This window comes from Podarcis muralis, chromosome 8, assembly GCF_964188315.1.
Source record: "Podarcis muralis chromosome 8, rPodMur119.hap1.1, whole genome shotgun sequence".
Taxonomy (NCBI): domain Eukaryota; kingdom Metazoa; phylum Chordata; class Lepidosauria; order Squamata; family Lacertidae; genus Podarcis; species Podarcis muralis.
Window position 1 is genome coordinate 66911658 of NC_135662.1, and position 27187 is coordinate 66938844.

Sequence of the window (27187 nt, forward strand, 5' to 3'; positions counted from 1 at the left end):
GGCCTCTTTTAAAGGACTCACCCTGTATATGAAAGAGGATTGTGCAACTCACAGAGCCTGCCCTATAGGCAGTCACTTATGGGAATCATGGAATAAATAAATATATAAATAAACAAATAACTGCGGATTTTTATTTATTTAGGTGCTAAGCAAAAATCTTCCTCTATAACCAGCTCTTGGGCCAATTATAAGAATCTTATAATTATAATTATAAGAATCTTATTTTGAAGTAATCTCTGGTCTTTCAATAGTGTTCGTGTGTTGGCGGCAGCGGCAGGGGCAGGCGGGTTTTTGGTTTGTTTCTGTTTAATCATGTATTTTGTCTCGTTTTCTATTTTTATGTTCCGAAGCGCCCTGTGATCTTTGGACGAAGGGCAGCATACAAATTTAATAAACTTATTGCCAGGGAGCAGTGACGGAGATAGGAAGTTTTCTGCGCAGGTTTAGTCGTGGGTGTGCCGAGGTTGTCACCCGCTCATCGTTGTTTACACACGTCCTTCCCCCCGTTTATTTCAGATATGAAGTAAAGCCCTAGTTAGAGGAAGTTCTGCCTGCTATTTATGTTTAACCAGGACCACTTCGCAGGGGAATGGCGCAGGGCGGGGCAGGAAAAAGAATTCATGTGGTGGCAAAGAACTACATCAGGATCTGCTGGCCCAGTGGATCCTGCCGCCCGAGGCAGATGCCTCATCTGGCTTCATTTATGGGCTGGCTGTTAACGACCCATCATTACTGGTGACATGGCCTTCCAAGGAGGCACATGGAGACCTGGATACCTTGGGTGCTGACTCAGAGGCAAAGCAGCTTTTTCAAGGGCATGCTGCCACCTCATGCACCTCTGACATAGGTGGCAACCTATGACGTTGTTGTTGTTTTTACTACATGAGTAAACAAGAGAATCAGTTTCAGGCTGAAGTGATTACCAGGGCCCAGTTCTGCACCTGAGTAACAGGGCTTCTATTCCCTTTTAAACGTGTTTGTGCGTGTGTTGTTGGCTTTTTATTGCTTTTGTGAGGTAATCTGCGTTCCCTTTATGCCTTTTTTTTTTACGCCCTGTAATCTTCGGGTGGAGGGCGGCATTATACAAATACCACTATTAATAATAATGATGATAATAATAATAATAATTTAGCAGGGCGGGCCGCGGTCGCTTTGTCCACGCAGCTGCGCCGGCGGGAAACCGAGCCAACAGCGAGCAGCAGAAGAAGAAGACCGTACGACCAGCGGCCGTTTCTTTCCCTCACAACCGCTCCCTCCGGCGCGCGCCCCCGCCCCTCAACGGTTCGCCGGCCCATCCTGCAACCAAGGGCGCGAAGGCCAATCCCCGACCGAAGACGTCACCCGCGCGCTCTCTCCCGCCTTCCCGGCGCCAGATAGCCAATCGTCGCCGAGCGTTCGCTCCCGCTCTCCAATCGTGCAGCGGAGCCCGCCTCCCCTCCTCTGAATGACTTCTCTAACGCTCTGACAGGGTTAGCGAGTCAGTCGTCTGCAGGCTGTTGGCGGAGTAGGTTGGCGTGGTCCTTTCTCTCCTCCGTCCATCGTTTCTTTCCCGCTGTGCTCCTCTCTCTCACTCTGTCGCAGCGATGTCCGGGGCGGTTCTGCTGGCGGCGGCCGCCGGGGTCGTCGTCGTCCTGGCCTTCCTGCTACTGCTGTACATAGTGCTGCCCGTAAGCAGCCCGAAGACCTTGCCGTTGTCCGGCGCCCACGTCGTGGTGAGAGCCCAGCCGAGGTTTCCTGGGGCGGTTTGCGGGGAGGAGGGCAGCGGGTATAGAAATGCGACATCCTCCTGCCCTTCGAAACCTTTATTTCCATACGTTGATCTGTGTATCTCAGTGTAGAGGGAAATAGCAGCTCCCCCCCCCAAAAAAAAAACCCCTCTTCCCCTTTCAAACTGCGCAAGGAAAATTAACACCGTTGCTGAGGAGAGATGTTGTCTCCTCCCCCCCCCCCCGCCAAAAAGGGGAAAAAAGGGAATTCAGGGATGTAGCGCTTGACTAGTAATTAGAAGAGGGTGTGGAAGGTCTGGGTTATGTTTAGCCTGAAGCAAAAGACGTGGTGTTTTGTTTTTTTGAGGGGGGGTGCCATTGTTTACAATTAGGGAATATTAGGAACGAGCTGGATTATCTTTTAGATTTCCCCTTCCTGTCTATAGATGCTCCTGTTTAGAAGCAGACTAGTTGCACCCAAAAAAAAGAAATCGTTAAATAAGATCTTCCTCTCTTTCATACATCTGTTTTATCTCCTGGGAAAAGAAATGTGGGCTGGAAATCTTGAATTAAACAAGGCGTAATCTCAATTTATGGGTTTAGTAGTGTGTGCTGCAAACTGAATGGCATTTAAAAAAAAAAAGAATGCTACTGCTTGGAATCAGTACCATATACATTTCATAGACTCATAGAGTTGGAAGGGACCTCTGAGGATCATCTAGTCCAATCCCCTGCATTGCAGAAATATGCACCCATACAGGGGTTGAACCCATGACCTTGGTCTGAGCTATACTAGTTGGTCTTAAGGTAGGGGGTGGGGAACCTGTGGCCCACACGCCAGCATCATGTGGAGGGGCGCTGGTTCCTCTTTCCTGTCTTAAAGGGACACAATCACATTCAAAATTGTGCTGATTGTCTTATGTGTTATTCTCAGTACTGCCTACTAACAAAAGGAGGTGGAATTCAGGAGTTTACAATATAGATATTATCTTGTTGAGAGAATAGAGGATTAAGAACCTGTAGCTCCTGGATTACTGTTTCTGTTGGCCATGCTGGAAGAGGCTGATGAACGCTGAAGTCCAGCAGCATTTGGAGGGCCACAGATACAGATGTCCACCCTAATGTAATTGAAAGTCTGGGTTCAAGCCATTTCATCCCCATAGCAGTTGCTCTTAGTTGTGCCCTGTGCCCCTTTGGCCACCATAGAATACGGTACATTTTATTGCATTAGACCATAGCACTGCAAAGCAAGATAGCAAAATTTAAACTAGATTACAGAATTTACAGAAGTTACCTAAATTATATTTTTATATTCTCCTCCTTTAAAGTGGAGAGGATCCAAAGGGAGCTTGCCACCATAATTCATACCCCGTACAGATACGTAAGCTGGTACCTTCTCTGGACAGTAGAGAAGTGGATACATGTCACTTCACAGCAATCACATACCTAAAATGAAGCTCTATATGTGAAGCATGATTTGTCCTATTTATTTTAAGAGGAACAATTCAATGAGTAGACAAATGACATCATGTTATGAAGATGGAGGCATGTGCAGAGATTCTTGATGTTGGAGCAATTGCTTAATCTGAGTCAAATTCATTATTGGTTCCAATTCTTTGTTTATAATCTGCACAAATGATGGTGTGAAGCATGTTGTTCATGAAACTTACCGTATTTTTCCCTCTATAACACGCAGATTTTTTCTCCTAAAAAGGAAGGGGAAATGTCTGTGCGTGTTATAGAGCGAATGTGTGGTCCCTGGAGCCAAAAAATCAAGCAAAAGTCAAATCGCGAGTCACGGAGAAGGGAAACCTGAAAAGAGGAAGTGGCAGCTTTCCTGCATTCTGCCTCAGGGTCTTACTGCCCACCCTCCTCTGTTTCGTTGCTGTGATTGCTGAAACGGAACAAAGAGCAGGGAAAGCCCCTCCCCTCCAGGCAAGCAGAGGGGAAAGTGTCGTCTCTGTGCTCAGGTACTGCTGGGGGAGAGGGAGAGAGAGTGGGGGAGGGAGAGGGAGAGGGAGAGGGGGAGAGAGAGAGAGAGAGAGAGAGAGAGAGAGAGAGAGAGAGAGAGATATGGCTGGCTTGGGGGGGAACTTTTGCCTCCCACCCGTTAAATCCCTCTCCAGCATTCTTAGCCAGCTGCTTCTCTGCACACCCCTCTCATGTCCCTTCTTTGTTTTTCCTTCGCTCCCCACTTAAAATGTGGTTACAATGCATATATCAACATGGATCCTCAGGATCTTTGCATTGGGTCACCCCAAATTCACCATCAGATCACATAGCATGTCCATGGCTACAGCCTGCACCAAAAAAATCACGCACCCACTGTTGCCTGGGGCTGCAATGGTGCAAAAACGTGGTTAAAAAGCATGGATCCACATGGATCCTCAGGATCTTTGCATTGGGTCACCCCAAATTCACCATCAGATCACATAGCATGTCCATGGCTACAGCCTGCACCAAAAAAATCATGCACCCACTGTTGCCTGGGGCTGCAATGGTGCAAAAACGTGGTTAAAAAGCATGGATCCACATGGATCCTCAGGATCTTTGCATTGGGTCACCCCAAATTCACCATCAGATCACATAGCATGTCCATGGCTACAGCCTGCACCAAAAAAAGCACGCACCCACTGTTGCCTGGGGCTGCAATGGTGCAAAAACGTGGTTACAAAGCATGGATCCACAGGGATTCTCAGGATCTTTGCATTGGGTCACCCCAAATTCACCATCAGATCACATGTCTGTGGCCACAGCATGAAGCACAAAAATGATACATCCACTGTTTCATTCAGAATGTTTTTTCCCTTGTTTTCCTCCTCTAAAAACGATGTGCGTGTTATGGTCAGGTGCGTGTTATAGAGCGAAAAATACGGTATGTAAATGACATAAATAGTGGACTTACAGCCAAGCAATTTAAACATTTTATAGCAGGTCTTCGCCATTTTAGGTTTGGCTGTGTCTGGACACTTAACTGAATTTCTCCTTTCTTGTGCCTATCTTTTTATTTTCTCTTTTTCTGAGGAATTTTGTTCCATGTGTGCAATGGAAGAATCTGGTGTCAGGAGAATGTTGTCTTTGCTAAATTGAAGAATAGAGATTCTGAGTTGACCTTTGCTAATTACTGGTATGCATATAAAGTCTTGACATGGAGATATTGCATAAGTAAGCTGATAAAGAGGGATGTGGGTGGCGCTGTGCGTTAAACCACAGAGCCTAGAACTTGCCGATCAGAAGGTCGGCAGTTTGAATCCCCGCGATGGAGTGAGCTCCCGTTGCTCGGTCCCTGCTCCTGCCAACCTAGCAGTTCGAAAGCATGTCGAAGTGCAAGTAGATAAATAGGTACTGCTCCAGCGGGAAGGTAAACAGCGTTTCTGTGCGCTGCTCTGGTTCGCCAGAACTGGCTTAGTCACGCTGGCCACATGACCCGGAAGCTGTACGCCGGCTCCCTCAGCTAATAAAGCGAGATGAGCGCCACAACCCCAGAGTCGGTCATGACTGGACCTAATGGTCAGGGGTCCCTTTACCTTTACTTTAAGCTGATAAAAGAATATGCAAGATTTTTAGTTGATTTGAAGAATTATTTAGCATGCGGAGCAGCTTACGTACTAATATCATATGTCTAATCATATGATATTATGATTAGACATATGGTACTCAGGACGAAACATGCTAAAAGGAAGGCACGCTTGGGAAACCCTCACTGTGATCAACTCCCGCCCGGAAACATATGTCCCCACTGTGGAAGGACACGTGGATCCAGAATTGGCCTCCACAGTCACTTACGGACTCACTGTTAGGACCGTGTTCTTGGAAGACAATCCTACTCGGCTACGAGTGATCACTAAAGAAGAAGAATCATTTGTGATAAAGTTGCCTACTAGCAAATAAGCCTTACATCTATCAGAACTTGGAGGGGTATAGCAATCATGTTTAAAGGTAATCCTTTTATCCATAATCCTTCTATCCAAAGGGTTCACAATGCAGGTCAGTTTCTCATGCACCGTCTCTCATTCCTTCATGCTATATCCTGTAATTCTTCCACTGCCTTTTGTAAGGGCTGAAACTGGCCCTGCAAGCACTTATCTTCTTTTGTGGACATAAAACTGCACTTCCTTCTTACCAGCAACATCAACACCGCTATTGCCACTAGGAGGTGTGGTGGAAACAAACTGGAACTTCTTGTCTGCGTAGGAAAGAATTGCTCTGTAACAAACCTCATATTTGCATTTTAATGGGACATTTTTTACATCCTTCTGTATCCTTGCACCAAATCACACTCACAAACCCTCCTTTGGGCTTGTGGATCTATGAACTTATCTTCCAGGGTTTCTAAATGGACATTCTATACCAAAGTATGGAAATGCAAAGCCTCATTCTCATCATTGCTGTTGCAGCAGAAGAAACCATTTTTGTTTGTTCTTCTAGCCAAGCATTCCTAATTCTGACTAATTCACCTGGTATCAACATACAAGCTCTTCTAAAGCAGTTGTACGAGTGAGATATTTCTAGTCACACAATTCTTCCCATAAGGAGGACTCCAGCAAAGGATGTCATTTGTTCTTATAGCTTTAGCCTGTGAAACCACTGGTGAATTTCCTTGAAAGTTTAAGCAGTATATACTTTTTAAATAAAATTTAAAATAACAGGTGTGCTGCCTTTGAAATGAGGACAATATTATTTTTTAGACTTGAATAGTGAGGGAGAAGAGGTCTTCTTGAGAGATGATACTGAAAGGCTGCTTGTTTACAGCAATGAAAGATTTTGCCACTTGTGCGTTTTTTATTGGATTTTCCATTGAGTGAAGAACATTTTTTTATCCTAGAAGTTGCCTGTACCATGTTCTGTCATGTTTTGGACATTGTACAGGAATTGATAATCTAGCATGTGCAAAAGTGTCCAATACTATGCAAACAGAAATGAGAATCTGTACATTGATCTCAGGAACCATCATGCAAAAATTGATTACGATATTTTAGGAGCTGTCCAGATGCATAGCAAACAAGTATCCAGAAGTAGTAGAAGTTATGCTGCCTGTGCTTTAACTTAGGCGAGTTCATTAAATTGCCAATTTACCTAAATTATGATCTTGGTATAGTAATATACCGGAGCTGAAGGGGTATGAGTTTGTTCATAGATGCATCTATCCCCTATTTGCCTTCCTCTACCCCCCAAAAAAGTAATCCTTACTGTGTTACCATGCTGAAAGTGAGCTGGGATGTCCATAGACAGCTTGCAGCTTTGTGATTGTGGTGGCAATTTCAACGCAATCGTTGTGGACAGTCGTAACATTAGAAGCTGTCCACATGACACCAAGAGGCATCTCATTACTTACAGAGGGGAAACACTATTGCACACATGTGAACAGGCCCAGAGTTTGACCACTCTCTTCTCTAAAAGGCTTATAATTCTAATGTCTATGCTGTCAAGTTTATCAATTTAATCTATATGCTTCCCCCCTTCTCTTAAAAGGTAACCGGTGGTTCCAGTGGCATTGGGAAATGCGTTGCCATCGAATGCTTTAAGCAAGGGGCTTTTATAACACTTATTGCAAGAAATGAGGTAAATTTCTAGCATGCTTATTTAACAGTTATGATGCCCTGAAGCTGTTAATGAAAGGGTTTGAAGCAACAGTAATTATAACTAAAGCCCTAGTATTTAATTAAATAGTTAAAATCCTTGGCTCCAATTCTACTAAAGTTCACCAAATTTGAAAGCAACAGGGCTTAAATTAGTGATTACTGTACTAATTTTATCTGGATTGGGGCCTATTTTTTTCTCCAGAATAAATAAATAAATGACTGTTAGAGTTTGAATACAGTGTTTGAGTTAGCGAGAGTATTAAGCCAAAGCCAAACTGCTTATTCTATTGGCTATTCCATTTATAACCATTTACCTATGGTTGTGGGGTGTGGGGAACCCTTTCTCCTCCAGATGTAGTTGAATGCCAACTCCTGTTCCAGCAAGCATGGCCAATGGCCCAGGGATAAAGGGAGGTGTCGTTCAGCAACATCTGGAGCACCAAAGTTTCCCTACACTTGGCCTGTAGATTCAGAGGCACTCTAACCATTTCTTCAGGGAAGTGGGATATGAGCAGCATTCATGTTTTAAAAATTGTTTTCTGCTTTGCTAGTATCTTGGATATTGCACCAAAGCAGAAAGTAATACTCCCACTTTTTGCACTCTTTTCTACTGTGAACATCTGAAAGGAGAATTTACTTGCATATCCACTCTCTTCTGCTTAATACACTCAAAGCCATCCTTGGTTTGTTTCTAAAGTCTTCTAGTATAACAGAGTACAAAATATAAAATTCCAATCTTTGGAATTGGGAGAAGCAACAAGCTTTAAAGCAAGATTGATATTTAAGTCTTGCAGTTAGCTGATACATAAAATATTTGTTGGTAAGTAAGCTGAAATAGCTTTTTTTCTCTGTATTGTATTGATTGAGGATGTGCTGCTTGTATGCTGCCATTTATTTTATTCTTCTAAGCATCTATAGCCCACCTTTCTATGATAAAATCAAATGCAAAGCATTTTACAGTTTACAAATAAAATAGAAGTCATTAAAATTTAAATTGTTTTATTGTCAGGTTAGTTTTCAAGCAGCAGTAAAAGAAAAAAATAATAGAAACCAGCAGATAAGCTAAGAGCCTATCAAAAGGCTCAACTAAAAAATTCCACCACAGCAGAACACTTAACTGGAGTTTGGTCTTCAGGGCTGTGTTTGTGAAGTTAAAATGGTATGTGGGAAATTATCTTGAGCAGTGATAGCCAGAATTGCAGTTCTTCCATTTCTTAACAGGAGTTTGTATGAGGGCGTGGTATCAGCAGTAGGCTGACAAATGTTTTTTGTTAAAAGAATTCAGTTACCTGCCTGAATTCTTGTAACTAGTACATGTGTGCACTGGGAAGTTTTACTAATCTTTACTTATCTTGTAATGCAATACACTTAGTATCTTGGGATGTGCTAGACTAAGAACTAAGTGTTGTATCCAGTGAAGTCATCCCATTAATGCAAGGATTCCCACCTGTGCAACAGGACTTCTGCATACAGTGGTACCTCAGGTTAAGAACTTAATTTGTTCTGGAGGTCCGTTCTTAACCTGACACTGTTCTTAACCTGAGGTACCACTTTAGCTAATGGGGCCTCCTGCTGCTGCCGCGCCACCGTGTGATTTCTGTTCTCATCCTGAAGCAAAGTTCTTAACCTGAGGTAGTATTTCTGGGTTAGCTGAGTCTGTAACTGAAGTGTCTGTAACCTGAAGTGTCTGTAACCCGAGGTACCACTGTATCTCTTCTGCCTCCCAGATGTGCTCTGGAGGGTTGGGGCCACCCCCCTTGCAGGGTACAGGGAGCGGGAACAGAAGTCGCATTGTTCAGGCAGAAGTTTTTGTGCAGGATATCTGTATGGTATATAGCCTATTGGCTACAGTCATATACACACTTCTGTAGGAGTGAGACTCATTGAAGGCTTTACCCCTTAATTAGATATACACAGAATGGCACTGCATATGTCATATAGGCAAAGCCAAAGCAAACTTCTGAAAATAAAGTATAACAGTGGATTTAATTTACGTTGGCCGAAGCAGAATGTTGTAAATATTTATAGAATTGGCTGTAAATTGACCAAGTAAGATGGCAATTCCTAAATGCATAAAGCACCTAAATGTTTGCTGCTATACTGCATTTTTTTTTTTAGAAGACTTTCGTTCTGTCTATCTTAATTGTTTTAGCAGAATGTTCCAAATGTGCTTGTTTAATTCCAGTGCAGGCTATTGGAAGCAAAGAAAGAAATTGAGAAGTTCTCAGTTAATGATAAGCAGGTAAGATGACTATATTCTACCAGGTCTCTTAAATGTGTTAAGAAAATGCATGTTCTTTCTCTGACTTAATATAGAGCAGCAGTACTTGAATTACAAGTTATGGAGTAAATCTGTAGATAAGAGAAAATTGAGTAGCATATTGTGCCCTATATAGTCATGTCATAGGTAAACTGAAAATTCTGTTTTAAAGAATTCTAAGTAATCCTAGACACCTCCTGCAGTCAAAGGCCTCCTTTGGGTACTATTGTGTTGTGAGCTATAATGCTAATACTTTGATTGCAATTTAAGAAAAAGGTGGGGTCAGTTCTTTTATAGAAAAGCTTAACAAAGCATGAAAGTGACATGACTTGCAATATAGAAGGCTGAAAATGTGCTTGATGTGCAATATTTAATGGTCTCTCTTTTTTCCTAAAAGAATAATTCCTGCTTCTGAAGAAGTTTGTCTTGCCTCTAGGGTATTATCAGTAGTCATTGGCAACAACATAAAATCATTTCATATTACCTAAGTAGGTGTAAGAGTGTATTTTAAAGTTCTGTGTTAGCTACAGTTAAATACGACTAAAATACCATGCCAGTTTTAATAATTTGGCTCAATCTTAATTTATTCTTGAGATATCAGTATCTTTTTCTTGGTGACTTTGCTACCTGCCTTTTAAAATAAAGCTAATTTTTGCGCAGGGATGATTTCATGTAAGCCCTAAAGATCAATATGTGACTGGGTCTTTGGCAATTTATTTTATGAATTTATATTCTGCTTTTCAGATGAAGTCCTCAGAGCCGTTCCTAGTACTTAATAAAATGCAATGAATGTGTCAAAAAACATACACTTAAAACAAAACAAAATTAGCCTCACAAGAGCAAGCCCCAGGCATTGTCTTCTCCTGTGCCTCTCTCTCTTGCTTTTGTAATGTCTTGGGGTTGTTAAACATTTCACTTCATCAGTCTTTAATTTTGTCTTAGGTTCTGTTTAATAGAAGCATGGGAAGCTGCCATATATGAAACCATACCATTGGTCCATCTAGCTCAGTATTGCATATGCAAACTAATAGGGATCTGTCCCAGAATCTCATATAGGATTTACCAGTATCTGCCCTGCGGGGAAGTGTGAGGGACTTATGTTCTACATGCAAAGCAGATTCTATACTGCTTCTTTCCCTGGCATGTCATGCATGCTTTATGGAAAACAAAGACTTAAGTGGCGGTAGAGAAAAGAAAAAGAATTTCATATGAGACTACAATCTGTTCTATAGCAGCCATCAACAAGGATGAACAGCGCAGTGTGGTTTCCTAATGCGCTTCTAAGCAGCTTATTCTTAGGAAAGTATGTGTGGTGCAGTTGTTGTTTTTACAACACTACAGTGTCTATTAACGATTGCACCACTTTAATTCAAAAGAGGAAGAAGAGGAAGAACACTCTTTTAGAAAGAATTCAGTGTTGCTGAATATTCCATAAGCACTAGCTTTCCAGCTTGCCAGTTGGAGCCATCCCCACCTCCTCCCCTGTGTGCTTTTCTGAGGGTTCTCCTTCCATACAAAAGCCAATTTTAGGGGGTGCATAGCGGGGCAGGAGTGGGAGGAAAACACCATTGCACAAGTGAATGTTCTTGCACAGAACTTGTATCTGATGGGACTTGTTAGACGAGTTCCACCCATTGAGCTCAATTGAATAGGCATCCACATGGAATTATTGCTGTTATTACCTGCCCTTCACCCTAAGCTCCAACAACAGGTTACAACATTAAGCATAATATTAAACACACAAAAATAAGGTGGGTCCTAAAAACATATACCTCAAGTGTCAAAGGCAGGGTAAAGAGATGCGTCTTCAGCATTCATTGGAAGCTGAATTATTAAGGACTAGACAGGTTGTTCAGGCTACAGATGTCTGTAGACTTTAGACCAGGCTTCCTCAGCCTCGGCCCTCTAGATGTTTTGAGACTACAATTCCCATCATCCCTGACCCACTGGTCCTGCTAGCTAGGGATAATGGGAGTTGTAGGCCAAAAACATCTGGAGGGCTGAGGTTGAGGAAGCCTGCCTTAGACAAATTATAGCAAAGTGTCATTGCTATAGTCCTGTGGTGAAACCAGTTTAAAGTTGGCTTTTGAATCCTGACTTGTTTAAAAGCCATTAACCATAATTCTCTATTTGCACATTAATGGGAATTTATGTTTAACTGCAGCTGCTAGGTTTGCTTCCCCGTTTGCATGAAGTGAGGGAGCAAAGGGGCACTTCACTGAGTGCATGAAAAAGTAATGTACATCCTGACTTATTAGGATTAAATTTGATAATAGTTTACTTGTTGAATTAAAAATTTGTCCATTTTACACTGTACATATCAAATGATATGGTCCTTCTTTTCCATTCACATAGGTTGTGCATTCTATCTCTCTTGATGTTTGCAAAGATGCTGCAAATGTGGAAAGGGCCCTTAAACAGGTAAGGAAACACTGCTTTTACCTGGCTGGCTCCCTCCCCTCATTTTTCAATTGCAAATGTTTATTGCAGAAATGTTCTGCTGACAGTTGTGATATTTATGGACACAAATTTGTTATCTCGCCTGCTATTTTTTTCTTTCCAGGCTCAAGAGAAGTTGGGTCCAGTTGACATGCTTGTAAATTGTGCTGGAACATCAATTAATGGAAAGTTTGAAGATATTGACATCAGTAAGTTTGAAGTAAGTGAGCCTGACTTCTCCTGTTTGAGTATGTACTGGTATACTAATTCAACGGCACCTAGAAAATCACACCAGATTGAGAAATGTTTTTGAATGATAAAATTATATATAAAATTTACCTAACTTGTAGCAGCACATTTTATTGTCCATTTCAAATAAATGGCCTAACATTGTATTTTTTTTTCCTAATCCCCCCATAGTTTTCCACTGGGTTGAATGTTTTATATCTGTGTCATAGACCCAATAATTCTTATTAGATATTTATCGTGTCTAAAAATGTTTGCTGCCTTTAAACATTTATTATGAAAGGCCTTTAATGAATGTTGTGAAAGAGAAGTTCTTCATACGCTATTGTTACATAACTTTCATTCCTTGGGTAATACTTGCATGAACCACCACATAAACATGAAAGGAGAGTATTTCACAGCATGCAGAGTAGACAAGTATGTGGGAATAATACTTTTTCTTGAATACTTATATAACTGCAAAAGTGTATACAAATTTAATAAATAATAATAACAGCAAAAGTGGGGCTCCCTAATTCAGCCCATCTCAAATGAAATGTTTGCTTCATGTTGATGTTGGTCCATAAAGTCTCTTCAGTGGCTACTATGATTATAAATGTTGACCTGTAAACAGTTCACATAAAGATTAACTAGGCTATGACTCATTTTCTCCTTGCCATATCATGGACAGGGGAGATGCAAAGTGCTCATAATTTCAGCAGCATGCACCAGCACACTGCTTATTCACATTATTAAATCATTATTTGTTCAATAATAATAATAATAATAATAATAATAATAATAATAATAATAGTTTCTATACTGCCCTTCATCCAAAGATCACAGGGCAGTTTTCATTATAAACCATGGTTTAATGTAACATGTGAACCAAGCCATTAATTAGTTTCAGAGGGGAAAAATTGAGAAGTGATTTTATAAAAGTAGAGCAGTTGCAAATGTCATTTTCTACTAGTTCTCTACTTGGTGCAGATTATGTAATTAGTAAACTGTTGTGTCTTACAATTCCATTGCTTTATACATATTAACTGTTTGCTCCCATGCTTGCTCAGTGCTCTCTATACCAGAGATGGCTAACTTTTGGCCTGCTGTATGTTGTTGCCCTCCAGTTACCATCATTCCTTACAGGCCATGCACGCTAGGTGGGCCAGTGGAAGTGGAGTCCAGCAGCATATGGAGGGCCACAGGTTAGCCATCCCTTTTTAGTTGGGTTCAATCCTGGAGATGCTGGGGAGCAAATTTGGGATATTCTGCAGGTAAAACATGTATTTTACCACTTAGCTACAATGTTTCCCAGTTTAAAAGTTTGGCCACCCTTGTCCTCTCAGTAGGAGTTACACAGGAAATCAAAACAGCAACCACATCACAAAGGTTACTGCTCATCATCAAAGGAACCCCCAAGTGGTTGTCTTCCAGCATGTTAATGGAATATAACACAGCATTTTACAGCTTGGAAACTCCATTTGTAACATGAAGCAACATCGTCCATAGTAGGAATTTTGCACCTGTTGGCGATGAGTATTAATATTGCCGATGCCTTGAGTTTAAAGCTGCAGAGCAGCAATCACACTTCGTTATTTCATTTCATTTACATTAATATTACACTTCGTTAATATAAAATCTGTTAACTAGGCCTCCGACTTGTATGTTTGTCTACAGCAATTGATGGCTATCAACTATCTGGGTAGTGTCTACCCAACTCGGGCAGTAGTTACCACCATGAAGGAACGGAGGAGGGGAAGGATTGTGTTTGTGTCATCCCAGGCTGGACAAGTTGGACTGTTTGGTTATACTGCTTATTCTTCAACAAAGTTTGCTCTTCGAGGACTAGCTGAAGCTTTGCAAATGGAGGTATGATTCTCTGTTCCTTACCTGCATGTATCTTATAGTTTCTCTGTATAACATTAACAACAACAACAACATATAAACAAAAAGAGCTAAAACCATAGGGGGAAATAATTAAAGAATCAAGTAAACATTAGTAGTATTATATAAGAATATTGTACAATATAGTGTTGCCCAAAAAGTACACAAGCAGGCTCAGCAACATTCAACGCTGTTTACAAGGCATAGACTTAGCTATTCTGTTGCAATAAGTGGTACAATATTCCAGAGCGCATGACACCATTTGGCTCAGAAGGCCTGTATTGTATACGATTTGCAAAACTGTTCATTTAGTAGGGTTAGTTGTCCACTGGATCAAAATGAGAAGTAATAGTGCAGACAGTGTATTGAGCTGCTGTACTCTCAGATATTGTAGATCTGGTTTCGGGCAGAGCGTGCATACGCAAAATCGCATAGAGCCAAGAATCTCCAGGATCGCCACCTTCCTGCCCAGCTGGAGCTCTAGAAAGGCAGCTCCCTCTTTCCCCCTCTGGTAGCTCTTTGTCCTCCCTGTGGGCGGGCCAGAAGTACAGCCTGGAGAGCAACTGCAGTGCCGCCACCGCTGCCACTGCTCCCGTGTCCCACCAGGAGTGGCTGGGCCTGCCGTTGCTAGAGAGGCACCCTCACAGTGGTTTGGATTTGCTGCAGCCCTTGCCAGCTGACAGTGTGGAGCAAGCCAGCCAAGCTGAGGGACTGGCACCTTATGCAGCTGCAGAACCACCATGCACACCTAGTAGGAGGAGGAGGCAAGAGCCTGAGATGGCAGCAATGCATGCAAGGCATGTGTTGTCTTACCCAGGTTTGCTTGTTTCTCCCCCGCTATACTTCATTCGACCCTCTTCCTGCCACATATCTCCTGAGATCCCAATGAGAAGCTCCCTCCCAGTAGCGGCTGGTGAGGTGGCAGAGGCAGGGGGTCACTGCTCTCCTTGCTTCCAAACAACATGTAGCTTTGCAGGAAGGCCTTCTTCACCAGGGTGTTTCTTGCAGAGAAGTGGCAGGAATGCTATTTTAAAAGCGCAAGATTTCTCCTTGGCTTTCTGCTCGAGATAAAAATAGAGGCTGCAGCCAATAGTATAAAGTTGAGTTGCAGAAGCAGAGGTGTAGCAAGTTCAGGTGGTACAGATTTCTTTTTTGTCACCCCCCCCCCCATTTAAATTATTAAAAGAAGGGAAAATAAGATACTTGCAGTTGCAAGTGTTATTTTCTGGTTTATATACTTAACATTGTAAGCATAAGCACTTAAAACCCATGCAGACACCATGGCTTCAATATCAGCCAGAAACAAATTTCTTCTCACCCACCACCCCATTGCTCTGTTCACTATCTAGCCTGATGGTAGAACTTGAATTTTGCACACTATTTTGCGGTAAAGGTAAAGGGACCCCTGACCATTAGGTCCAGTTGTGGCTGACTCGGGGGTTGCGGCGCTCATCTTGCTTTATTGGCTGAGGGAGCTGGCATACAGCTTCTGGGTCATGTGGCCAGCATGACGAAGCCGCTTCTGGCAAACCAGAGCAGCACACGGAAACACCTTTTACCTTCCCGCCAGGTAAGGTAAAGGTAAAGGTACCCCTGCCCGTACGGGCCAGTCTTGACAGACTCTGGGGTTGTGCGCCCATCTCACTCAAGAGGCCGGGGGCCAGCGCTGTCCGAAGACACTTCCGGGTCACGTGGCCAGGGTGACAAAGCTGCATCTGGCGAGCCAGCGCAGCACACGGAAATGCCGTTTACCTTCCCGCCAGTAAGCGGTCCCTATTTATCTACTTGCACCTGGGGGTGCTTTCGAACTGCTAGGTTGGCAGGCGCTGGGACCGAGCAACGGGAGCGCACCCCGCCGCGGGGATTCGAACTGCCGACCTTTCGATCGGCAAGCCCTAGGCGCTGAGGCTTTTACCCACAGCGCCACCCGCGTCCCTTCCCGCCAGAGCGGTACCTATTTATCTACTTGCACTTTGAGGTGCTTTCGAACTGCTAGGTTGGCAGAAGCAGGGACTGAGCAATGGGAGCTCACCCCGTTGCGGGGATTTGAACCGCCGACCTTCTGATCGGCAAGTCCTAGGCTCTGGTTCAACCCACAGCGCCACCCGCGTCCCTATTTTGCAGTAGATAGGCCTAATAATGGAATTGCCGAAATAAGGATGTGTGTTTTCCTTATGGTTTGGTGCAACTCCCTTTACTTTTACAATGCCGCTTAAAACAGGTGGCTAATCTGTGTCCCTCCAGGTGTTGCTGGACTACAACTCCCATCATTCCTATTGGCCATACTAGCTGGGACCAGTGGGGAACGTAGTCCAGCAACATCTGGAGGGACACAGGCTAGCCCCTCAGCCCCCCGTTTTAAAGCTGACCGTGTAATGCACCATATCAGAAGCACAAATCCCTTTCAAGGGGCCATTTCCCTCCCCTCCCCTTGTGTTTTTTCAAAGTATCTGCCCTGAACAACTCTGCAACTCAAACACTTGCTCATTGTTTTGAGACATTTGAGTTAGTCCTAATAAAGTATTGTTCTACTTCAGCTATTGGGCTGCTGTTGTTTTAATTAAACGGACCATTTCAAAAAGAAACTGATGTTCATAGGCTGCAGTTCTACACCTACTTTCCTGGGATGAATTCCCATGGAACTCAGTGCAGCTTCTAAGTAGACATGCAAAGGAGGGGACAGTTGTTTAAGCACCATCTCAGCAGCTCACTGAACAATGAGAAACAATTTTCATGCTAACTTGAATACATTCTTATATTAATTCTCTCCTGAATTGTTGGATGTATGGATCTTAACTTGTGTTTTTTTGGGGTGTTAGGAGGCACTGATGTATCTCTTGGCATCATCCAGCTTCTATGTTTGAAAGACATGTTGTTGTTGTTGTTGTTGTTGTTGTTGTTGTTGTTGTTGTTGTTATTCGTTCCTGAATACCTGGCACACATGGACCGCAATAATCATATGGACATAGAAAAGCAGGGGAGGGGGACATCTTGGTAGCTTTATTGTAAATATCCCTGCTACATAAGAATAGCCTTGCCTGATCAAAGGGTCCTGTTCTCTCCCCTCTTGTCCATCTCCAGCTAAGGCAGGGACAGTGGCGGAGTTAGCTGCATGGGTGCCCAGAGCCCATGCTGTGCACTTGGGGGGGGGCAATCCACTGCGCATGGGCGTGGCGAGGCAAGCCCCCATGGTGTGCCTTTTTGTCACCCTCCCAGGGATGACACCTGGGGCCGAGTGCCCCCCTTCCTACGCCCCTGTGCGCAAGTAAAATGTCCGTAAGATACAATCCCACTATATGCCTCTTCGTTCATATTACGTTGTATATCTTTGTGAAAACAAGTAAGCATGGGAAAGCTCAATATATTAGAGCGTGAACTAAATATTTTTCTCAACGTAACAGGTAAAGCCCTATAATATCTACGTAACAGTTGCCTATCCTCCAGATACAGACACACCTGGCTTTGCAGAGGAAAGTCAGACAAAGGTAATTTTATGTTCCTCTTTATTGTCATGCAAAATACTTACATAAAGTAAAAGGATCAATAGCTACAAAACAAAAAAGAATGATCCCATGATGTGCTTAATGCTAAATCTATACCTTGAGTATAAGTGTGTACTCAACTTTTAGTCACAGGAAAGCAGTTATATTGTGTCACTCCTTGGTATATACAGTGTTTCAAAAATTCTTAAACAATCTTCATTCTTGTTCCCATTTGTTAGCTTTTACGTTTTCCTGGTCTAAGACAGATATACCATATGATCTTGCTCATTGTTGCCAGGTCCATGAGTTTCCAAACTCATAGGAGGAACTTCTTTTTTTTCTTCCAGTATTCAGCATCTGCCTTCCAGAACCATACTGAATATTTTTTTACTTTCATTTTATATAAATTAGCAGAAAAACTTTTAAATCTTAAGAGATGGAATATTCCAAAAAGTTAACTTATTAATATTTTATACAACATTAAGACAATACTTTCTTGTTTCTGGGCATGTCCATATTGAGTTTATCCCATATGGCTTTTTATGTTTTAAAAAACAATTTTTGAAAATATTCACATAACACTATTTTGATATAACTTTTTTTTCCTTTAACTGATTCTATACTGTCTGCTGGTTTTCATCCCTCCCCAGAGTGGCTGGGGAAACTCAGCCAGATGGGCGGGGTATAAATAAATTTTATTATTATTATTATTATTATAATTAATTAATTAATTAATTAATTATTCTGTAAGTTGCTTTGAGTTACTTTTCGGGTTTTTTAAAAAGCAATTAAGTGCAGTTATTATCCACTTCTGCATAATGCCACATTGAATTGGTTTAATATTCCATTCTTACTAAAATGCTGCATAAGCAAGATAGAAACCAACAGTGAACGTGTAGGAGACAAATTTTTAAACTCAACTCACACTTTCCATGATACAGGACTAACATTACTAATTCCTTCGCTTAATTTCTTGTCTTATCCATCCACAGGGTAGCATTAGGTAGAATCTGGAGGAAAACCTCCAGCAGGTTCTCTGTTTCTTCTTAGTCAAATATTCTGTGCAGGAGGTGTCTCCTCAAAAGCTGTCCCCCGTCCCGTCTTTTCTGATGGGCTATCAGGGGTGGCCAACTCCCAAGAGACTGCGATCTACTCACAGAATTATAAACTGGCAGTGATCTACCCCCGTTTTTTGGGGGTTCAGGTCAAAGTTGTTGACCTTTTTGGGGGATAGGAAGGCCCTGTTTTTTTGGGGGGGTGCAGGGCTAAGTTGTTCAGCTTTTTTTTAGGGAGGAGAAAAGCCCAGTTATTGGGGGGGGGGGTTGGTGAGAAAGAGAAACAGCCACTCACCAATAGATCGCTGGGGAAACAAACAACCTCACTGAGGAAACTCCGTCTTCCGTTCTGCAGATCATGCAACAATGGAGGGCAGGGCGAGGGGCTGGGGCCGGAATGGGACCCAGCGATCAACCACGATCTACCAAATCCTCCCGGGGATCTACCAGTAGATCGCGATCGACCTGTTGGACATCCCTGGGCTATAGCAAGTTAGGGCATAAGATCACCATAGAAAGCTTGCCAAGTAATTTCAGATGAGGCTTACTTGTTTGTCCTAAAATTCAGGGCTGATTAATAATCTAAACCTGGATCTCTTGTCTTTTTATAAAATGTTGTTTCTATTGCACCACCTTCATTTATTTTGATGTTATATATTTAAATTAAAACTTAATGTAGGTTGATGTGGGTGGATGAAACAGGAAGAAAATTGTGTTAAGAGTCAACTGGTTTTGCGTTAATAATCAGTGTTGCATCAGTCTTTTACTGTATTGCCCTGAGCGTTCTTGTTGCACATTTAACAATCATACAGCAATAAAAGTTACCAAACAAAACCCTCCTACAGGAGATCTTTGGATTGTTCTTAGTTGGCCAATGTAATGAAAGTTTTTGCGTTTGCCTTTAATCTTGCTTTTGAATTGATGGTAGGATAGCCATATGCTACTGAGCTCCACATTCTTTCACATTCCTTGTTTCACTTCCTAATAGTTAATAGAAAGCTGATTTGAAAACATGAAAGAGACTATCCTTTTGTAAAAAAAAAAACAAAACTTTAATGGTCTGTGACCCTAAAGAATGTTGCCCCTGCCCCGAATCGTTTTTTAAAATCTGTTAAATGTTTCAGAGTGAAAGTATTAACAATTTGAATATGAAGCAGTTTAGGGTGGCAAAACATCTTTGCTTTTATTACTCTTGAGTAATGAATTGTCCAGAGGCCAGTTTTTGTCAACTACATCTTAGGATTTAGTCGAACAATGAGTTTCCACTTGACTTTCGGGCAGGTATGAGAGCCCTACTTGTGAACCTCAAACTCCAAAATATTTCCATTTAATATTGATCCTGTGTTAGCAAGTGATATTTAACAATACTAACTTAACCCAATTCCTGCCTCATAAGCCCCTTTAAGGCCTTTCTTTACTCTTCCAGAGAGGACTGAATCAGGTGAACTGCAAATGAACAAATACCTTAATCACATTGACAGATACTAATTAGCTCAGTGTTTTCTAAGAGGAAACAGTTTGACAAGATGAAAAAGGATGAAAAAGACAAACACTAGAACTCTGTGGTATCAGGCTTAATGCAAGAATGAATATAGACCACATTTTTATCTTTTCTCAACATTTCTGCAAGATCATATAGGCAACAATGCATTCCTTGAAGGGAAGATTTATAAGCAGGCTCTTTAGGTAGCAAGAATTTACAAAGTTGATCTAAGCTAATGGAAATCATGTATAAAAGAGTAAGAGCCAATTCTCCTGGGAGCATATCAATTTATTTTTCTGTAATATTTGTGTCAGAGATACCTGCTGAATATGAGAAAACTGTGTCTCCATATAAAGATGTGTGTTTATTATAGCGACCAGCAGAATGTTGCACTAAAATGTTGCACTAATTCTAGTTTCACTCTTCCTATTATTAAAGAAAACTGCATTTTAACTTAGAATTTGCATTCACTTGTAATCTAATGATAAATATAATATCAACAAATGCAACTATAAACACACCTCTTGACCTGAACATTTTGCTTTGTAAAAAAAAAATGTTCAGATGTTCTTACGTTTCTTAACAGATATGAGGTGAACTGTAGTTATACTTGGTAACATTTCAGCTGCTGTTATATGTATGTAATCTCTGCATTTACTTTTGCTCAAGATTTTGGAGACTAAGCTTATTTCAGAAACATCATCGGTCTGCAAACCTGATCATGTGGCCAGAATAATTGTTAAAGATGCCATTGTAAGTAAAATGCAGTATTTGTATAAAATTCTTTTGTGGGTGGAAAACATGGGTAACTTGCTAGTTTATTATAAGGGTAAAGGTTGTCTGTGTTTGTCTACTACCTTTTCTGAATACTAGAATCTTTATATAAAGAGAGCCTTCAGATACAACCCTAACCTACTTACCTGGGAATAAGTCCCATTCAATTCAATAGGACTTATTTCTGAGTAAGTATGTCTAGGATTGCACCGTTTTAAACAGTGCCATCATTATATGGGGGACCTAGGCAAAATTAGAAAGGGCCCTTCTCCCAAGGTTAGAAATTTAAAGTAGACACCAAATAAAACGGGATGGGATAAAAGTGGCAGTTGCCCTTACATGTAATTGGTTCTAGTTACAAATTGTTCCTCTACCTAAACTGCGTGCTTGCTTTGAAAGATGGTTTGTGTTAATGGATTTTGTTTTGCTCTGACTTTTTAAAATGGATTTTCAATCATGTTGTCATTTACTCTTTTTGTTCTTTTGTGTTTCTTAGTTAAAGGTCACTTCACTTTTTTTTTACTTAATATATACCCTCCTTTGCAAATGTTGAAATATTATAACATGGGCGCAGGTAAAAATGCATTTCAAATTTTAAATTAGTAGAGTTGATATTAAAAAACTCAAGATGCCCTGTTTCAACACAGGTTGACACAAATGGCCTGATTCAAGTTTGGCACATGGTGCCTTTTAATCATAAACTGCTTTGGGAGCCAATATTGGCCAACAAGCACAATATAAATAATAGTAGTATGGGTGATTCCTAGGTTTCAAAAGGGTGGAATATAAAAATTGCTGTTTCTGTACCACAGGCATTTTATTTCACAATAATTTTTTTTAAAGCATGTGTCTGCCTGAATCACATGTATACCACTTTGGGATATTAGATGATGTAATATATATATATATATATATATATATATATATATATATATATTCATTCAGACTACAGGTACAGTCTTGTCCATGCTTAAACAGAAACACGTACAGTGGTACCTCGCAAGACGAATGCCTCGCAAGACGAAAGGGTTTTTTGTTTTTTGAGTTGCTTCGCAAGACGTATTTCCCTATGGGCTTGCTTCGCAAGACGAAAACGTCTTGCAAGTTTGTTTCCTTTTTTTTAAACCGGTAATACAGTTGCGACTTGACTTCTAGGAGCAAATCATAGCACGCGGTGCGGTAGCCTTTTTTGAGGTTTTTGAAGACTTTGGTGATTTTTGAAGCTTTTCCAAAACTTTTCCGAAACCGTGCTTCGCAAGACGAAAAAATCGCAAGACGAAAAAACTCGCAGAACGAATTAATTTCGTCTTGTGAGGCACCACTGTACCTTTAAGATCAGACATTTTAAAAATTCCTGTCAGATTTTTTTTTTAATATAAAGTATTAAACTCCTCTTGCCCCTTGGTAAGAAACACATCCTATTTTAATAAAATTGTTTGGAAACCACCTGACTACTTTCTCCATCCCCCCCCCCCCCAGCAAGGAAAATTTGCCAGTTCTGTTGGCACAGATGGTCACATGTTAACAATATTGACTGGTGGAATGTCGCCTATCTCTTCTCTTGCTGAAGCCCTACAGGCGGTATGTAACAAAATAATATCAAATGATGATGTTTCAAAATCTGTTGGGTTCTTTTAGTGCTGTGTACACTCACATTTATTGGTTCAATGTAATTCAAAATCTAGTCTTTGTGCAGCAGATCTCTTCAGTGCAGTAAGCTTACTAAAGTAAAGAGTGATCAGGAAGTATTCTACTTCTTGGCAGCAAAAGCTGCTCTATCCAATGAATTGTGAGATAAAGCCACTGAGGTCCACATGTATTTATTTTGGTAGAGTTGAAAGGCGGGCCATCTTTTATTTTTGTTTCAATTAATAACCTATAACTTGATCATACCCAAAATGTTTCATTGAGCAATGTCAATGATTCTTGCCCTATGTTTTTTTTTAATTGTGTCACATTTCTCTATTAAAATAAGTAAAGCTTATTTACTATGATTAAAAGCTAGACCTGTCTGTCAAAACAGAAGGTTCTCTGACCTCACCACCTTCTTCTGCTCATTCTCTGGGTGTTTCCCCAGTCATCTTGGGTTCTTTTCCCAGAAAAGATAACTGGGAAGCGGGAAGAACAGCTGTGCATTTAGCTTTATGGAAAGACAGGAAGCAGAGCTACTCAGAAAGTTAGGTATGATATGCTGATGGTTAGGTATGATATGCCTTGGCACACCTTGTTAATGGTGCAGTCCAATCAGTAATAAGAGACCACCCCTAATCACCTTGTTGTTCAGTTAGACCAGAGGCAGTGCACATCCCTACTGTCTGGGAGATGGATAACTGGGGTTAGGTCTATCTTACCCAGGAAGCATTGCAACCTCCAAACAGGCTCAAGCTGGTGTGAGATAACTTCCCAGCCATAAATCTAGGTCAATAAGTACCACAAGCACACACAAGATGCACGCCTTCTGCTTCAGGATTATAGTTCCATCCAGAATGATAATCCTTTGTCAGATCATCAGAATCTCTGACCAGCAATACCTGGTTTAAGCTTCAGTATTCGGCTGCCTTTTGTTCATAGCCACATCTGTTTTGTTAACAAGAACAAATCTCTTAACATCTTGTGAATTGGTTCACATGAAGTGCCAAACAATGGTTCTACTTCTTCCCCTCCCGTGCTTTGTTTATTAGTTCCTGGTTTGTGGCAAAGAATGTGCTGTTGTGTCCAAACTGAAAAACTAGTTTGTGATAGGCTTGTATCCTAGAATGGAGGTCATGTGCAAACTGGAGCGTGCCTGTTGCAGCAAACCAGGAACCATCTAAACCGAAAGTCAGATGTGAAAGGGAGAGCATGTGAGCGCAGAGCTTGCTCTTATATCACCAAGCCATAGTTTGGCATATATGAATGTCTTGCATCTCCTTAAATGTTTACCTGCAGAAATTGCCATGTATTTCAGAAAGGATAACCAAATGCATAGCCAAACTACTGAATTCATGCAAGTAAAGCTGGAAATCATACAATTTGGACTTGATCTTCAGATCAAGCAGCTTGCAAATGTATGCCTATGTTAAATTGGACTGTTGCTACCCATCTGGCAAATGTCTCCTCAGCCTTGCTGGGCCTGCTAAACATTCATTGAATCATAAGGTTGTTTCACATTGTTTGCCTGTGACTTTTCTACTGGTTACCCATTATTATTCTCCAGGGAGCAATGCAGCCCTAAATCATGTTCTCTTCTACAAATTTAAAACAACACTAGTCATTCTGTAGTCTTTTGCATTGTTTCTGCTTCAGGTAGATTGTTGTGCAGATACATGGGGCAGGTGATTCATTCACTAGCTTCCAAAGGGGGGGGGGGAATTATTAAAATAAGGTCCCTTCCAACCATGTGACTATATTTCATAGTACATTCAAATAACTTATTAATTTATTTTAATTAGAGAACAAAATATACATCTCAAGCTTTGTTTAAATAAGACTAATCTTTAATAGAACAGTCCTTTTTCACATAATAATTGAGTGCTTGGTGAACCACACTTCTGATCATCAAATCTGATGAGAGAAAATATTAAATGACCACTAAGCAGAAGTATGTTGAATAAGATCTCTCCTTCTCTCCCTTTACAGCTTATTTTCCTGGGCTTTTTCCGCTTGCTTGCCCTGTATTATATAGCAGGTTTTGACAGCATAGTTCGTCGTTGCATGGCAAAAAAAGAGAAATCTGAAAAGACGGACTGAAACAGAATGGGTGCTATTTAAAAAGTTGGACAGTTTGCTGCTAAATGGGACTGTATCTGTGGCCTGAGTATGTCTCACAGAAATGTGGAAGAGGTGATATCTTCGGTGGTGAAAGAAGGAAACTGAACTAGAAAAAGAGACTATGCAAAGGTGCTAATGAAGAAAACTGGGGTTTTTGGGTTGTTGTTGCTTTTCTGTGATTTCAAGGAATAACCAGATTGTTGCCTTAGAAGTAAGCTTTTTGAGAAGAGTAGAATTTAAGAGTGACCTATTTTGATGGTAATTCTGGACCAATACTAATTGTCAGCAGTGATGAAAGAGTTAATTCTGTTATCCACTTCTTAATCTGAGGACTGATTTGGTAAATTCCTCCCACACAACAGTAACACCTCAACTCTCCTACAGAAGGCCCAGCTTGTGTATTATTTTGATTACATGGTTTCTGCCAGAGAGCTGGACCTTGTAGGCCCTGTTCTGCATGAGTTGGTTCAAATGGGTGTGCAAAGTCTAGTCAAAGCAGCAAAAACTATCCAAAGATGAAGTATTTCAGCTCTGGGACAATACATGAATTGGGCCAAAGTCTTTTGTGAAGAGGCAGTTTTTAAATATAGCATATTAATTTGTTGAGGGGAGAGTTCTCTTTAAATGAGCTGCCCCCTCCTTGAGATAGGAGGCGATATTTGCATGTGGATATTACCAAGTTGGAGAATCAATATTTGAATTGGCTCTTGGGAAACCTCATTTGAGATTGAGTTTTCTCCCACCAGATTGTTGGATTTTGACATTCCACTCTTGACACATGTGGTGAGTTGTGTTAATATTGTGTTAAATGCTATATTAAGGAATTTCTTGATGGCAGAGCTTTAAGCATATGATCTCTGCAGGAGAAATGACGTATGCTTTAAATAGTTGTAGATCTTCAGCAGAGATCAAGGACCCCCGACCCTTACTGAGATACTAGGGGAGAACTATAAGCAAAACAGAAGTTGTCCATTTTTTCATTATCTGTAACACGTTCATGTTTATCTTTGCCTGCTCTGTAAAAGACAGATGGGCTTTAACACTGTAGAAATTGAAGGAGAATAGGGTGCTAGAGAGAACTAAATGTAGCACAAGGAAGTGCCTAGGTCCTTACTCTGATGGTGCAGTGGAACTTGCAAAACTATATTGTTTCTAAGGTTTCATTCACAGCATGCGAATCTTATTACTTACATGGAATCTGGACTTACACAAAGTCCCTGAGTGGATTTTGGGAACCATATTTGCTGTGTATAAATTGACTGGTTCCCATTGGTTGCAGATACGCCGAACCCCAGTGTTGAACTGGTTCATAAAAAATCCTGCTACCCTTTGTCATTTTCCAAGTGCCTAAAAGACTGTTAAGAGACTCTACTTGCCAGTTTGTTGGTTAGGGAAGATTTTCTTTAAAAAATAAAATAAAAAGGGAAACACTTTTTAAACTGCCCTTTGGAGAACATTATTCAAATCAAGTCCAGCAGCTTCTGGTTCAGTTATAGTCTTCCAATTTTAATATATTTTTAGATTCTCAAAATAGATGAAATCACAATACCAACTGCTTGAGATGAATACTATAGTAGTTATGTTTACTTGTTCTTGGTACAGTTACCCAGCTGTTTTGTAAGTAAACCTGGAAAGTGCCAATCCAAACAAAAGCACTTGGAGCATTGGGCTTTTTGAGGGGCTGAGAGGATTGCCAATTAGAAGGGAAGGAAGGAAATAATGTAGAAATAATAACGGATAAACTGGGCTTGGTGTTGTCGCAAAAGCGTAAAAACTTGCTTCGTATCATTCCGTTTAGTAACTGAGTCACAAAAAGCATCTTTGCATGTATGTCTTGCTACTGTTTTAATGGGAACTGTTGGAAGGAGAATTTGCTCTCCCTGTTTGCCATAATGCTTTGGTTTTCTAGACCTGCTAGGATAGCCCTTCAAGCTGGCCAACACACTTAGCTGAAATAATAAATTCTAGATCCTTTAAAGCAATTTGGACATGCCAAATAATCAACAGTTTAAAGAAGAATGAATCTCTTCTACATGTGCTTAATGATATGTTAACTTTCCTGTTCATTCTGCGCCTTTACTGTGCTTATCTGTGGATGGATTATGCCCTTGGTTTCTTCAGTGTCTTGAACTAAAACAAAAAATTCTAATGTTATGGAGCATTATCGCTCATTTGACTCGAATACATATAATAGTATGCTAAAGAACAAATGGAAGTGGGTAACTAGCTTACAAATGTATACTGTGAAAAACTTTAGGCACTTTTAAATGTTAATATTGAATGAAGCTAAAACTCATAGCTCATTTATGCTTGCTGTTTCATGAAGTGTTGTGCCAGAATACTAAATTTTAATATTTTGTATTCACCAAATAAATGAAAATTGCATTTAACTTTTGTCTGTATATCTCTTCAGAATGACTGTGTTCCTGGTCTTGCTGAGTAAATTTATTTCTGCTAATTCTTGTCACAGTACTAAGGATTTATAAAATATTTGTAAAATAGCTTGTACAAATTAGAAGCCTGTGAAGCTTCAAGGGGTGAGGGTGG

The 27187-nt window shown here is 40.9% G+C and overlaps 1 protein-coding gene across 1 annotated transcript; it reads left to right on the forward strand.

The window, feature by feature from the left end:
- The first annotated feature begins 1448 nt into the window (after positions 1-1448).
- KDSR (3-ketodihydrosphingosine reductase) lies at positions 1449-27030 on the forward strand. Its single transcript, XM_028737870.2, has 10 exons — positions 1449-1712; positions 7179-7268; positions 9474-9530; positions 11904-11969; positions 12112-12207; positions 13890-14081; positions 17498-17581; positions 20786-20869; positions 22370-22471; positions 24509-27030. The coding sequence occupies exons 1-10, from the start codon at positions 1584-1586 to the stop codon at positions 24617-24619; spliced, it is 1011 nt and encodes a 336-aa protein (XP_028593703.1). The 5' UTR covers positions 1449-1583; the 3' UTR covers positions 24620-27030.
- Positions 27031-27187: the final 157 nt, after the last annotated feature.